This window comes from Nomia melanderi, chromosome 5, assembly GCF_051020985.1.
Source record: "Nomia melanderi isolate GNS246 chromosome 5, iyNomMela1, whole genome shotgun sequence".
NCBI lineage: Eukaryota > Metazoa > Arthropoda > Insecta > Hymenoptera > Halictidae > Nomia > Nomia melanderi.
In genome coordinates, this window is record NC_135003.1 from 1636632 (window position 1) to 1651357 (window position 14726).

The 14726-nt window shown below is 31.3% G+C and overlaps 1 protein-coding gene across 1 annotated transcript in view; it reads right to left on the minus strand.

Moving 5' to 3' along the window:
- LOC116424750 (uncharacterized) overlaps positions 1-14726 on the minus strand; it is a 119183-nt gene that overhangs the window by 12992 nt on the left and 91465 nt on the right. Inside the window, exons 7-17 of the mRNA XM_076368040.1 lie at positions 14270-14431; positions 13635-13761; positions 12822-12971; positions 12562-12738; positions 11230-11394; positions 7080-7423; positions 5987-6239; positions 4763-4956; positions 3250-3456; positions 3067-3172; positions 222-766 (exon numbers count right to left, since the gene is read on the minus strand). Of these exons, the coding sequence (XP_076224155.1) occupies positions 222-766; positions 3067-3172; positions 3250-3456; positions 4763-4956; positions 5987-6239; positions 7080-7423; positions 11230-11394; positions 12562-12738; positions 12822-12971; positions 13635-13761; positions 14270-14431 (2430 nt within the window). The remainder of the gene's footprint in view (positions 1-221; positions 767-3066; positions 3173-3249; positions 3457-4762; positions 4957-5986; positions 6240-7079; positions 7424-11229; positions 11395-12561; positions 12739-12821; positions 12972-13634; positions 13762-14269; positions 14432-14726) is intronic.

Sequence of the window (14726 nt, forward strand, 5' to 3'; positions counted from 1 at the left end):
TTTTCAAGAAACATATCTGGCCAATGCATAGAGAGGTGGGCACAGAGATATAAGAAAAGCGTCGATTACGTATAGTGATATATGAATAAAGTAGTTTCAGGAAAGAAACTATTTAAAAAAAATACAGTTCCAATAACAGTGACTAAAACAAAAACATTTTTTATTTTACAACCTGTTAATAATGTGAAAATTATTCTTCACATGCTACACTTTATGCATACCTTTGGTCCGGGCATTCCGGGGAATCCATCGTAACCTGGCTCACCTTTTTGTCCCTGCGGACCATTGAAACCATCGAGAGCAAAGCCTGGTTCACCGGGTAAACCAGGTCGACCATCAACGCCAGATATTCCGGGAGCTCCAATTTCTCCCATAAAACCAGGTTCACCAATATCACCTTGTGGTCCGCTAAAAGCGTTTTCACCTGGAGGTCCATCAGGTCCATCTGGACCAATGTCACCAAACGCGCCTTTAAATCCGGGTAAACCCATAATACCGGGTATACCCGGTGGTCCAGTGTCTCCAGACTCTCCTTTGTTGCCAGGCAGTCCTGGAAGTCCTTCTTGTCCAGGCCAGCCAGGAGGACCAGGTTCACCGAATTCACCAAGATCACCATCAATACCTGGAGGACCTGGTGGGCCTGGCATGCCATCTCTTCCCGGGTATCCTACTGGACCAGCTTCACCATCGTCGCCTCTGCGTCCAATGAAACCGACTTCTCCTTTCAAACCCTTCATTCCATCGAATCCAGGTGGCCCATCGGGTCCTGAAAATATCAAAGAAGTTGATGAAACGATAAAAACTGTGTTCAGTATTCCTGCAAACTTGTATGTTGTTATTGTACTTTACCTCTTTGCATTGTGAGTTTTGGTTATATTTTCTTTTCAATAACCTTGTATTACTGCAAGCGTTTTATTTGAAGTGTACTTTAAAGGATTGTTGGATAGGAAGCAATGTTAATAATGCTCGTTACTGGTTATATTGAAAATAGTACAATACAATTTTAAAATATCGAGTTTGATTTGATACGGGAGTATCTATGAATAAGCTGATGTCGAGTTACGTTCGATACAGGAGTGAAAATGGTTCAGGAGTTTTTTATTTCCTTTATATTTTTCGCACAATCTTTATTAATAAATATTTTTATTTTTATATTTATATTTATATTTATATTTATATTCTTAAAAAACTTTTACAGTATAGAATAAGAGCAATGTACATTAATTAGGTATATTTATACATTACTCTTCGTGAGTCTATCGATTTTATATAGGGTGCTTCGTGTACTCGGATTAAGTTGCACAGCACTAGAATGGCGAAAAATAAAAAGAAGTTTGAAGAAATCACTGGTTTCGAATGTATTTTAGGCCTGGAGATGTTTCAAAGATTTCAGGGCTATTATTATTTCTATTAAGTACTTACTATACATTTTGAAAGAACACAGTTTAGAAGATAATTTTGTGTATTCTAATGTTTTTAATTTAGAATTGTTTATTATCTTCTGTATAACTAATTTAAAATATTTTAAAGGTTTTAACATATAATAAAATATGACATATTTTTCGCAATTTAATTTCAAATTGAATGAAGGAATTTTTAAGAGAGAAACATTTCAATCTTCTTTTATTGTTGATATTTCAAAATGTATTCCTTTTTAGTGCATAAAATTTTCTATAGTTTCGTAAATTGTTATTTTTTTATAATTAGTTATTTAATTGTAATTAAATTATTATTATTTGTCGAGTTACGAAGATGACCGTTCATGTCATATCAAATATCCTTTTTTCGTTGAGTAGTAAAATGTAAACAATTTTCAATAATTGTTGTTTCTTAAATGTAAAAGTAAACTCTAATTATAAATAATTCTTTAAAACTGTATTCTGGAAGTACCCATGATTTTCAATGTAATTGTCAGGAATATGAAAGAAAATAATGAAAGTAAAATATACGTAATAAGAAAAATCATGTTGACATTCTGCTGAGAACAAATATCTACACAAATAAATATTATTAAATAAATTATTTATGATATTCATTATTATATCATTTTAGTACAAGAGGAAAAGTGTGATTAGAATGAAAATAATCTAACACAATGCCTTCATTATATTTTCATTTTAATAAAACCCTTAATAAAAAGAACAAGTTTGTATTCGATGTCTACTATTGTGAACTAATTGATTAAAACTAAAATCGAGAAAAATAAAGCAGTTTTCAAAACTAAAAATCGTAATGATCGTTAAATTTATCTTACTGATCCCTGAAGAATCATAAAAACTAGATGTTTTCATAATTCGTAAAAAGATATTGATAATTTGAAGATGATTTTTAGAAAGGAATTATTTTTCGTGGCTATTTGTTTTTACTTTGAACACCAGCGAAAATCATTTAGTCGTTGATTAGCGAGGTATCTCATTAAAAGTGGAGAACGAATACATAATATAAACAGAGAAACAAATCGATCTCTCTGTAACCTATGTCTAAATCAATCACTACCCATTAACCATATACTTACCATATCATAGAAGAGTCTTAACGTCACAACATCATATTAGAAATACAATAAGTAGCCCCAAAGAAATCAATATATTGTACTTAATCAAATTTACCTGACTCAACCAAGCAACGGTGATAATAACCCCAGTGTTGATTTGATGTAAAACGTAGGAGAAGAAAAAGAAGAAAAAGAAGAAGAAAAGAATGAAATATGGTCAGAATATTTTAATAGTGGTGTAAGTCCATTTTCTTTTATTTTGAGATATTGAAATGTTTGCATTACCATTGATTGAAAAATCCACACAGATATATTCACTTAATTTATTCAGAATTTTATGCGTTTAAGCAGATGTTAAACCTATTATAGAAAGTGTTCCTTGGAGAATAAACTAGACTATTATTATTATTCAGGTTTATGAACAAACTCACACTATTTCAAAATATATAATAATGTAATTCTATTTAGCAAGGAAATTTCAATTGACTAAGACAAACGGATAATTTGTTCAAACACTGGGTTTACAACACTTCCAAAATAAGCAGTCCTATATTAAATTTAAATTTTCATACCTCGAATACCAATTTCTCCAATTCTGCCAGGCATTCCAGGTTGACCAGGTATTCCCGGGATACCTCGAGTACCTTGTACACTGTCTCCTCGCTGACCTTTAGCTCCCTGTCGACCGATTTGATCCGTTAAATCCGAAAACAAAATCTTTTCTCTCATTTCTGTTCACGATCATGTAATATTACCTGAAGACCAGGCAAACCGGCTAAACCGGGAGCTCCTTTGCTACCTATGACGCCTTTCGATCCCTCTATTCCGGGCCTACCGCGAAAGCCCATTGGACCAGGATCTCCGATCTCTCCCTTTTGACCCCATGCACCTTGTTCTCCGATGTCACCGTACGTCTGATTTGTGCCTATATCACCCCGATCACCTTTGTTACCTACGCGACCCTGAATCGTAAATCAGTGAAATTAGATCACGTAAGCTATAGTGAAGAAACTATACACGTTATATACACGTTATAATTTACACGTTATATTACATTCAGTTACATGAAAAAGTGCACCCGAAAATACGCATATGTACAGTTCACAGACGACGTTTCTTCACATGTCCTACGAACAGGAAAGGCAAGTTCGGCGAAGGGATACGGTCACTCGCGATGAATGTTGACGCCTCGTTATCGATTTGCGTAAACCAATATCGCAAATGAGACAGAATACGAGGAAGTAAGATATGCATGGCTCATTTGCCAAATCGACTAACTCCAGTTTTTGAACTTTTTAAGATTTTATCGTTAAAACGTTTCACTGTCTTTTGACTGTTCAGATTAAAAATAAATTTCCACGAAATAACAAAAATTCTATTGCCTATGTAAAACTTGCAATAATAATAAAAATTACTTTGGAGTTATATTGTTCGGAGAAAACTGTCGCATTCAAGAAGAATTGCAGAACAATAAATAATTCGTTTAACACTAAGTACTTTTTTAAAATAATTCAGTAAATATACGGAACTCCTCCGCCGCCTTCGCTTTTGCTTTACAATTGCACAATTCATATATGTGTGGTTTATGATCTGTGCGTACTTTACATTGTGCGCTTTTTCCATGTGTTGTTTTTTCCGTGCGATTTTATACATGTACGCATTTTTCGTGTGTGCTTTTTTCTGGTTATTCCATATACTACACACTATGATGTCGTATATTATACAGGGCAAGCGAAGTTTTAAGAGTAAGATCAATTTTATTCTTGAAAATTGTATAATATCGCAACATATCGATAATAATTTTTTTATAAGTAGATTATGTCTGGCTTAGCAAATATACAAAACTTTTTTGTGTATAAAGTTTATTCATATATGTTGCACATAAGCATTAATAGTATAATTAATTTCTGTTCTTGTATAGGTATTTGTTATTATTAATATCCACGGATACGTATAGACTACATATGATGATATATAATACTTATGTATGTTTGAGCACAAATAATAGGACATGTTCAATAGTCCTTCTTATTTCTATAGTTTTACTAGATGATCAACACAACTCAATGTATAAATATTTTGAATTCAAAAATAAAACTATAACTGTAAAATAACCTGCTATTATTAAAGCATTCTTTTTAATCTTTAAAACTGTTATCAAAGGATACCACATTTCTGCTATCTAAATATAAAGTAAAATATTACCCATGATAGTCTTTAAAGATTAAAATAGACTGTATGAAAGATTTCAATTTTTACTGTACTTACTGGAAAACCAACAGGTCCTTGTGATCCTGGTGTACCTGGTGTACCACGTGGTCCTTGATCTCCTGGCATTCCGGGGTATCCCTTTAATCCTTTGGAACCTTGAAGTGATATACCCGGAGATCCAGGATATCCTGGAGGGCCCGCGTATCCCTCGTCACCTGCTCGTCCTTGAGCACCTTTTGCACCGTCCTCTCCTACAAACATTTTATCCGTAACTTTTCGAACTTTCTTTTCCCTTGTAATACCGCAATGTTTTAATAAATTTGTATAAGTACTTAAACATCCAGTATTAGAAATCTGCATAAATTTTAACATACAGCGTATCAGATTTAAGGAGCTATTCTTATTTGTGTAAGTCATTTTCTGATAATATTTAAATTGGAACTACATTAAAAAGTACCAAAATTACAAAGTAAACATTTTAGATCCATATTTATCCGAATTTTAAGAATATACAGTGAAATTTGTACTTAGAAATTTTTTATATGAACAAAGTTGGTGCATGTTAATTATAATGTTTCGTTTTAAACGACTGCTATGATATCTGAACATAATTTCTTCAAAATTTCACACACACGAAAAATTGATGTCGTTTTGTAGTCTATAGTACGATTATATAAACATTTACAATAGTTTTGATTATGATATTGGTAATATTTGAAATTTTTATGATTTACATCAATTTTTTTCTTTATATGAAAAAGGAAAAATCATGTCTATTGTTTTGTAACTTTTGTCAGAAATTAGTATAGTCTCAGCATAAGCTTTATATAACTTCAACAAATTTGTGTTTTTTAGATTCTGATCATTATTGTAAGTGCTGCAGTACACATCAATAATTGCCACATTGCCGAAAATGTTGATAAAGATTGTATACGATTTGATTCTATCGTGATAACAAAACAAATAAAAAAATTTGTTTAAAGTTAATAATTTTCCCAACAAAAATAATACCGAAAAATTAGTCGACTTTACTGCTACAATACAAGAATCTTTCGTTAAGTAATATTATTATAAACTGAGTGTTAGATACAAGAATAGAAATGCAATAGAAGAGTTTGATTTCTGTTGCGTAGATACATTTTTGCCAAAATGACACTTTCTTTTGATTCCATTTTCAGAGTTTCTGCCACTTGAGTTTGAAAATTAGATTTTTAAAGTGTTACACGACCCATTTAGTCATCCTATTTAAAACAAGTAGTTACAGCTTCCGTAACTTCTCACCTGGGAAACCGACTTCTCCTTTGAATCCTTTGTCTCCCGTTATGTCTATATCGTGTTCCGAAGAGGCTGCTCCGGGTAGACCTTTGCTTCCTTTTTCACCTAGCGCGCCCTTAAATCCCGGAATGCCCGGGAATCCTGGATCTCCTTTCAAATATTCCATTGGTATCTGCGCGTCGTCACCTTTTTCACCAGGTATGCCGTCCAAACCTGGAAGACCGTCTCTGCCAGGGATTCCTGGCATACCATGATCACCCTAGAAATAAAGAATTATCGTTATAGAAGTACCATTAAATAACATCAACACAGTATTAAAAAGAGACTATTAACATTAAAATAAAAGAAATAAAGTTTCACCCTTTAAAATGTGCATAGGTAGAATATTGTACGATGTCTTTTGCACAAATTGAAAAGTTTTATAATAATAGTATGAAATTAATATCTATGAAAAATATAATGTATTATATTACGAATTTCTTATTGATATCCTTTTATTTGTATAATTTCGCAATTATTGATATCTCAAAAACCTTGAATATTTGGAAAGATTTTAGACACAAATAGTTCCACTTGAATACTATAATGAATATCTGAAAACGCTGAAAAAGATTTACTGTTAGGTATAACTTTTGCAAATGAAGATTACGTATCAACTGTAATAAATGATGGATAGTTCTGGTGTTAAGAATTCTTTATATTAGTTTTAGTACTTTTTATTAATAACACAATGATTCCCAACTTTAGATAAATCATAAGTAACTTCAAAATATTTTGTGCGAAGGAAATAGATGTTTGTTAACACTAAGTTTACGGAACGTGTAAATTTGACGCATGTTAAATTTTACAAACATTATTTAGTAAATGCTTATGTCGATTTCGATTGATGCAATAACTTAAATGTGTATTTTAATTGTCTAATGTTCAAACTTCTAATTTCCAAAATCTAGATCAACAAATATCAGGTTTTCTAAGACCAATAAAATAAACTGTACAATAAATGTTCGTAAATCTAGTAGTAAGTATGCCTGGAAATTGAATGTTTAGTCCGCAATGTATTAATTGCATAAGTATTATACGTTTGAAGATATTTTCTAACCTTTTCTCCCTTGGGACCTGGCGGGCCCGCATCACCACTTATGCCAACTTTGCCTTTTAAACCCCTTGGTCCTTCCGGACCGGGAAAACCTTTGTCACCAAAATCGCCAGGTTGTCCGATTAAATTTCCCGGCACTATAAGTCGTCCTTTTTCGCCTTTTGGTCCTTGAGATCCAGCTATTCCTGGTCTTCCGCTATCACCTTCCAATCCTCTAGGTCCAACAATACCAGGTTTTCCTTGCCTTCCTTTTTCTCCACGTTGTCCATGCATTCCAGGGTACCCTGGCGCTCCGTGATGCCCGTCCAGTCCAGCGTCACCGCGTTCACCCTTTTCACCAGGCAATCCTATGTAAATAATAATGATTATTTCACAATCAATATGTATAGAATTTTTATAGCAACAAATGGTATCAGCGCATTATATGACTAAAAATGTAGACACGATGTTGTATAAACATAGCATTACGATCGATTCGATCGGTTAGTTGTATTCTTGTTTAAAATGGCCGTTTTTGTAATTATATAAGGTGTACCATAACTAGCTTTATTACAATTCAAAGATGGTTATAACTTTCAAATAAGGTTTAATGAGACATATGTTCAGATCAACTTTATTGACTACTTTCGTGTACTTTATTCGCTTCTGAAGTAGGTTCCACATGTTACAGTACACCCTGTATAATGGAAAGTATTGATAGATCGAGTCTGTTACCTTTCAAATGTCAACTCGATTTTGACATATTGGTATGAAGCTACTTAACTGAATGGTACAGTTTAATGTCTTCAATGTTACCATGGATACTCAAGGGAGAAAAGTTATTTACTAGTTCGAAATTTTTGTTATAGACATCTTTGTAACGAAACATTTGTGACCGTATGTTCGTAACTCATTTTCTCTTATGAAATATGAAATACCTTATAATTATTTTTACTTCATGTTTACTTATTAACGTATTAAATACTTATTTACTATGAAGAAGGAGATAAATTAATTGTTGGACGTTATATTTTACAATATTTCAAGATGTCTTATCTTTCAAAACAATTGTCCGAACCGAAAATTCTGGACTTGCTTCATAGCATATAGGTATTAATAGGAAACATTGCAATTCCATTAGTTTCGGGGAATGTGGGGGGTTTCATAGTATTGGGACCACTTCTATTTTTAAAACAATTCGAAATTGTAAAAAAGGCGAAGGCGAAATAAATATTAGAATTATCGATCAGTTAGATTGACTCATTTTAAAATTCTTATATTTTATACTATAATTATAATTTTAAATAATTTATTAATTTATATTTCAGTTTACGTATTATTAAATGAATTGTTTTAGTTGTTTCTCAAAAAGTATATCTTCTTAATATTTGTGCACTAATTATAACAGAACAAATTAAAAATGGGTCAGTTTGACCTATCTAATAGTTCTAATGTTAAAGGCTTTGGGCTGCTGTCTATTTTGGAAATGATGTCAAATATTTTTTTCATCCAATGCTACGCCGAGAATTGTATAATTTTTTAAATAGAGTTGTATACTTTTGCGTCGACTAATCGATATGGTTTAAGAAAAACATATCAAGACACGAAACAAGAGTGACGCACGAGGTTTAATCCTGTGGTCACTATGAGTAGCGAATGCAACATTATTGGCTTCCTTTTTAGGTTATAATTTTAGGTTAATAATGTTAATGATACTCAATAATTAAGCAACATGTTTTATTCGAAATATAAATGAGATTTAATTTGTATGTTAAATAAAGAGTGACTAAAATAATGAAACGCTATTTGGCGCTAAATTTAATAACATCTGTTAATTCGCAGAAATAATTTAAATAAATTTTAAGTAAAATACCTTTTAAACTAACTATTTAAAATATAAATACTACGATATATTTTGTAAAAGATAAAATGCTGCATTGAATAAGTATTTATATAAAAGTGTAAGGTTTTATTTCACAAAAGGTGTGATTCTACATTCTCAATGTGTCAATGCATAAAATTATTTACTGAACATGCAGCATCTAAAGTTATTTTCAATTATAGCATAATAATAAATAAGAATACAATACAATCGAGAAAAACGGAAACGCATTGTTTGCTTAAGCTCGGATTGCGCTCATCGCATTAAGTTATGGACTTTAATCGCTTTGGCTTCGGAAATCAATTTGATTTAATGCTGCAGTTAAAAATGTTTCTATCATTTCTAAAATCTTGAAAAATTCAAAAAGTGGACGATTTGGCTTGTGAGTGGCTAATACAAGAGGGAGTTCTCACTAATTAGTTTTCAGCATTTTTCACATGAATGGCACACTTTAGAAAAAAAACGAAAAAGGAAAAGATTTTACTAATTTTTATAGACAACATGATGGTGAAAATAAATTTTTGAAATTTATGTTAGGAAAGTATATGGATAACGATTTTGTTATTGTGATTGTTTATATTATAGCTTATTTGTGTATTTAATAAAAGTGTTATTATTTATTAAAAACCAAACAATTTAAAGTGATGCTCATGAAATATCAATGTTACCGTTTTGTCTTTAAATTAATGGAATTTAATACTATTTGTATTTTATATTTGTTTTAATACAATTTTGAGTGCATTATATTTATAACATAACGAGAAATATTGAATGGAATGAAATGATATCGGGTTATGGATAACCATCGTTATCCGAGTTCCTCGGAAGCCAATGCGGTTGAGCCCAAAAAACAAAAACTGGGAAAAGTAATGTTTTGGCTTTTGAAATTATTATACAACATATTCGGAAGCTATAAAAAGGAGAGATTTCTGACGCAGAAAAAAATGAAGAAACGAGTAAATCTTTTAATAACTAAAAAGAATATTATTTATTACATTAAAATATACAAAATCAGAAAACATCAAAAAATGGACAAAAAGTGAAAGAAAATATCTTTATTTATTAGGGTAACTTATCCGAATAACAATGAAAGCAACATTGAATAAATTCAACGTACATATTTTGGATATAAAACACAAATACTTTCTTCCGCATGCATGGAAATATTTATTAGTTATGCATCGGTTATTCAATTTCCGAAGGATAATAAACTTTCAAAATCCAGGTACAAAATTCTTTGTAAACTCTGATAATATGAAAAGAGAGTATGTTAAAAAATAATTAGAAACACATATTTGATCAAATTTTTATTCAATTACTTTTTAATCGTTTCAACTTTCATTCAGTGATTAACCCCTTCTGCTATAATATCGAGTCAGGCTCGTGATAAATATTTTCAACCGAATTCGACGAAACTAAATGTTATTTATTTATTTTTCATATAAATGAAATGTTATTTGGCTATTATCAGTCTTTAACCTTTAGAATACACGTAGACGCAGAATAAACAACGAATTCTTTTCTTTCTTTACTAAATTAGTAATGATAACGTAGATATATCAGGCAGAGTTGTGAAAGAAATCATAGGACAAGCGGTTAAACAACGTTTTGCCCAATATACAAATAAAATGTTAATGAAATTTGTGTGTAAGTTATAATTAGTTGAATTTGTTCGATTGGTTTTAGTATGGTAACGTCATAAGTCCAACGTAGGACAAAGTTGCAGTGATAACTGCTCAATGTTTTTACATAGAAATGTCATCATCATTAGTCGCGCTAGTAAACTGATATTGTCTCGTCAGTCGCAAATGGAGCGAAACTATAGGATAATGTAATTTATCAGACCACAGATTTTCAAAGTAATACTTGGGAAACGTTATATCATTGAAATACGTTTTAACATGTTCCAGTTAACTTTCAACAGAATAACAGATTTGAATTGTTATTCGTTCTTGCTATCTTCGTCAGTCTATTAATGTATAATATTTTATTCATGATCTTGAATAATTTTGAAGACTATCATTAATTAATACGTCGTTAGGTTTTCGTTGGTCAAATTTGATTTCCTGTTCTATTGGAATTTGTCCTTCACCTCGTTTATAAACAATTGCTATTCAAACTAATCTATGAAATTGTGTTTTACATGTTCGTTTGAATGGGAAATACTTTTTCGCGCTAATATAGAAACAAAAAAACTCTATTTAGTGCATTTTCTATTTGATTACGTGTTTCCATGTTTGAACTGTACGTTGAAAAAGTGCTTTTGTTTCGCGTTCCATTAATTGAACGTACCTGGTGCACAAACGCCACAATCATCACCCCTCAGTCCTTTTAAACCTTTGAGACCTGGAATACCGGGCCATCCGTGTGGACCCGGGAATCCTGGCGATCCTGGCAATCCACGTTCACCGGGTGGACCACGGATTCTGATGCCTTTACCGGGGAAACCCTTTAGGCCTTTCAGAATGAAAAAAAAATATCACAATCATTATCGTTATTCACACATCATGAAACATTAATAACCACATTATAATTAAATTTCCAATTTTATGTATGTATAATATGTATATATGTGTGTCTGTACGTAGTAGAACAGCATAAATTAACTATATTAACAAATATATAAAAGCTTTCTCCTTTAGTTAATAAGAAAAATATTTTAATAATTCTGATTTTTTTTCAAATACCAATCCCTACAGCGCACATCCGGGGTTTTTAATACGTCTGATAACTCGTATTTTCTTGTGAATAGAGTAATTTTTTCCAAAAAAAAAAATCATTTTCTTATCCGTATAAAAAGTTAATAATATGACAAGAGAGATAAATACATTACATTATTCGAACAAATTTTTATTCAATTACCTTTTAATCGTTTTAACTTGTATCCGGCGATTTGCCCAACACACAAGTAAAAGGTATTTTCTCGTTAACAAAATAATTTTTTCCATAAAAAACCGTCATTTTCTTATTCTTTAAAGTTTAACGAAGAAGCCTAGCGCTGTTCAACGTTCTTTTCGTCATCTGATCTAATTTTTATATAGAAATAGAAGTACATTACAGTCCCAGTTTTTCCCCACTTTTTTCTGAATTTCTACCAATAATATGTCTTTTTAAAGCTATGTCATAAAATAATGAACATAGAAATACTTTTAACAAATTTAATGATAATATAGAAAATAATCATATATAATATTAACATAAAATAATTTTCACAAATATAATCATTTTCAAACGATAAAATATTGTATGTTTTAATATTTACTTTGTACGCTTAAGTAAAACGAACTTAATTGTTTATATACCTCACTGTTATATCTATTATTTAACATTATACCTGGCTTATAATTATTTATCATTAATTTTTAGTCGAAGCATTAATTAAATCAGTAAAATTTGTTGCTACTTCTTTGAACGATTTCATTTCAACATACAGTTTACCCACAATTACACAATCTCAACAAAAAATTTCTAATTCTACTACTTTATATCATTTTTAAAAATTTTATAATTTAATATGTTAGATAAAAGTTATTAACTAAAACAATTATTAATCGTTTTCATAAAATTATGTCATATTATAATGTTAAGCTATTAAAATTGTAAAAAAATGAATATAATAATTACCAGCAGGACCAGGGTCACCGCGATCTCCTGGTGCGCCTAAAAGACCAGGTATTCCAGGTTTACCGTCTAAACCTGGGGGACCAATAATCGATACGCCGGGGAATCCTTTCGGTCCAACTTCTCCAGGTGGACCTTCCAAACCAGACGGTCCCTGCAAACCTATATCTCCAGGAAGACCTAGAAAAATGTGAATAGAAACATTTTTCAAACATGTCAACGTATTCGTGAGAATTTGTATGAAGATATTATTCGATACGTGCCATCAGATCCTGGCTCTCCTTTCACGGAAGATCCTTTTACCCCTGGCAAACCAGGATTACCGGCGGGTCCTGGAGGACCAGGTGGTCCGATGTAACCTACTTTTCCAGGTGAACCGGGAGTGCCTGGATGGCCTGATAGACCGGGTGGACCTAACCAGAAAGAAAGTAACTGTGAAAACTATTTTAGAAAAACTTTTTAATGCTTAACTTCTTAAATACCAAGCAAGGAAATACGGCGATTTTTACACTGATTATTATATTATGAAATATGTATGTATTATGTTTGTTAGTTACAAAGAAATTTTTGGATGGGTACAGTTCATAGAAAAAATTTGGTAAATAACAAATGCCATTTACAAAAATATGAATATAAGTTTGTCGATATATAAAAACTGCATGATAAGAGTAGGCATGATATAAAGGAATAATGCACAAGAAAGATATATGACGAAAATTTTTATAATTTAAAGCAAGATTGATTTATTATAGTGTTGCAAGTAGTAGAATTTCCATTTTCAGGAAACTTTAGGTTCCAACTGAAAAGAGCGATAAAAATAAATATTGGGCAATTCTCTGGAATCTTCTTGTATAATAGTAACAAAAACCGTAATTTAATAATAAAAATTCAATGGAAAAGAAATGAACCGTGAAATGTTGCAACGCAACGTTCGGCCTTAATAAATTAAGATTTGATCATTATATTGGGTCACTTGAAATTAGATAGTTAAAAAAGTTGATCTGTACTGATGTTAGTGGTTTGATATGGAAAATGAGATGTTCACTTTCAATATAGTTCATCAAACGAGAACGAACCTACATCTCCCTGGATTCCAACATTTCCTTGAATTATTTCGTCGAGTTCTGGTATATATTTTCCGGGTTCTCCAGCTGCTCCTTGTTTACCGGGGGCTCCTTGATTTCCTGCATCTCCAGGCTCCCCCTGAATTTAATATTCAAAATATTTTATCACACTGAATTGGTTCCACAAACGTATAATGATGCCAATTTTTAGAAAATTTAATATATCCCTTTTAAAAGACACACTTTATCCCAGAATTCTTGTAATAATAATTTTTTTTAATTTTTAGAAATTTGGAGTAAAACGCAACATTAATCAGATATCATGCAGTTTTAAACGGAAGTGAAAATAATAAATATAAAAAACTGTTTATTAGAAAATGTATTATAATTATATATATTATATATCTATTAATATAGTTTTAAAATGTAGGAATTATTCCATTATTCTTTTAAACACAAAGTAACATGTTAAGAACTGAAAAGTAAAAAAAATCTATGGTACAGATGTTTGAATTGTCGAGTGTGTGTCACTGGTCATTGAAAGAAAGGTCTTTAAAATTTTTGAGAAATAAATGTTTTATTTGTGGGTAACAGCTATACAGAAAGTAATATTTATCTGTTTTATGACATTAAATTACGGTACTTACATCAGATCCTGGTAGTCCAACATTTCCAGCGTAACCTGGAGCACCTTTTTCTCCTTTTGGACCGGGAGGTCCAAGCGGACCTTCCGCGCCCTGTTTACCTCTTGGTCCGTCATCACCTTGCTCTCCTTTCATGCCTTTAATACCCAGGAACCCTGGACGACCCTGCATACAAATTTTTTAAACGCTCTGAATGCAATAACCAGCGAAAACTGTACTTCACTTGTCAATCCTTTTTATCAACTCTGGTAACGTTTAAAAAGTATCACACCATCAAAGTTTAACAATAGGACTTCTTAATCAAAAACTTCTTATATATTTATTTAATTAAAGTGCCAGAGAAATAAAAAATGAATAAATATATTTCAGTATGTTTCAAATATATTTCTGAGGTAGATTACAGATGCTTTTTGTAACATTTCTATAGGACGATTCAGGCAAATGTAGGCCATATATTTTT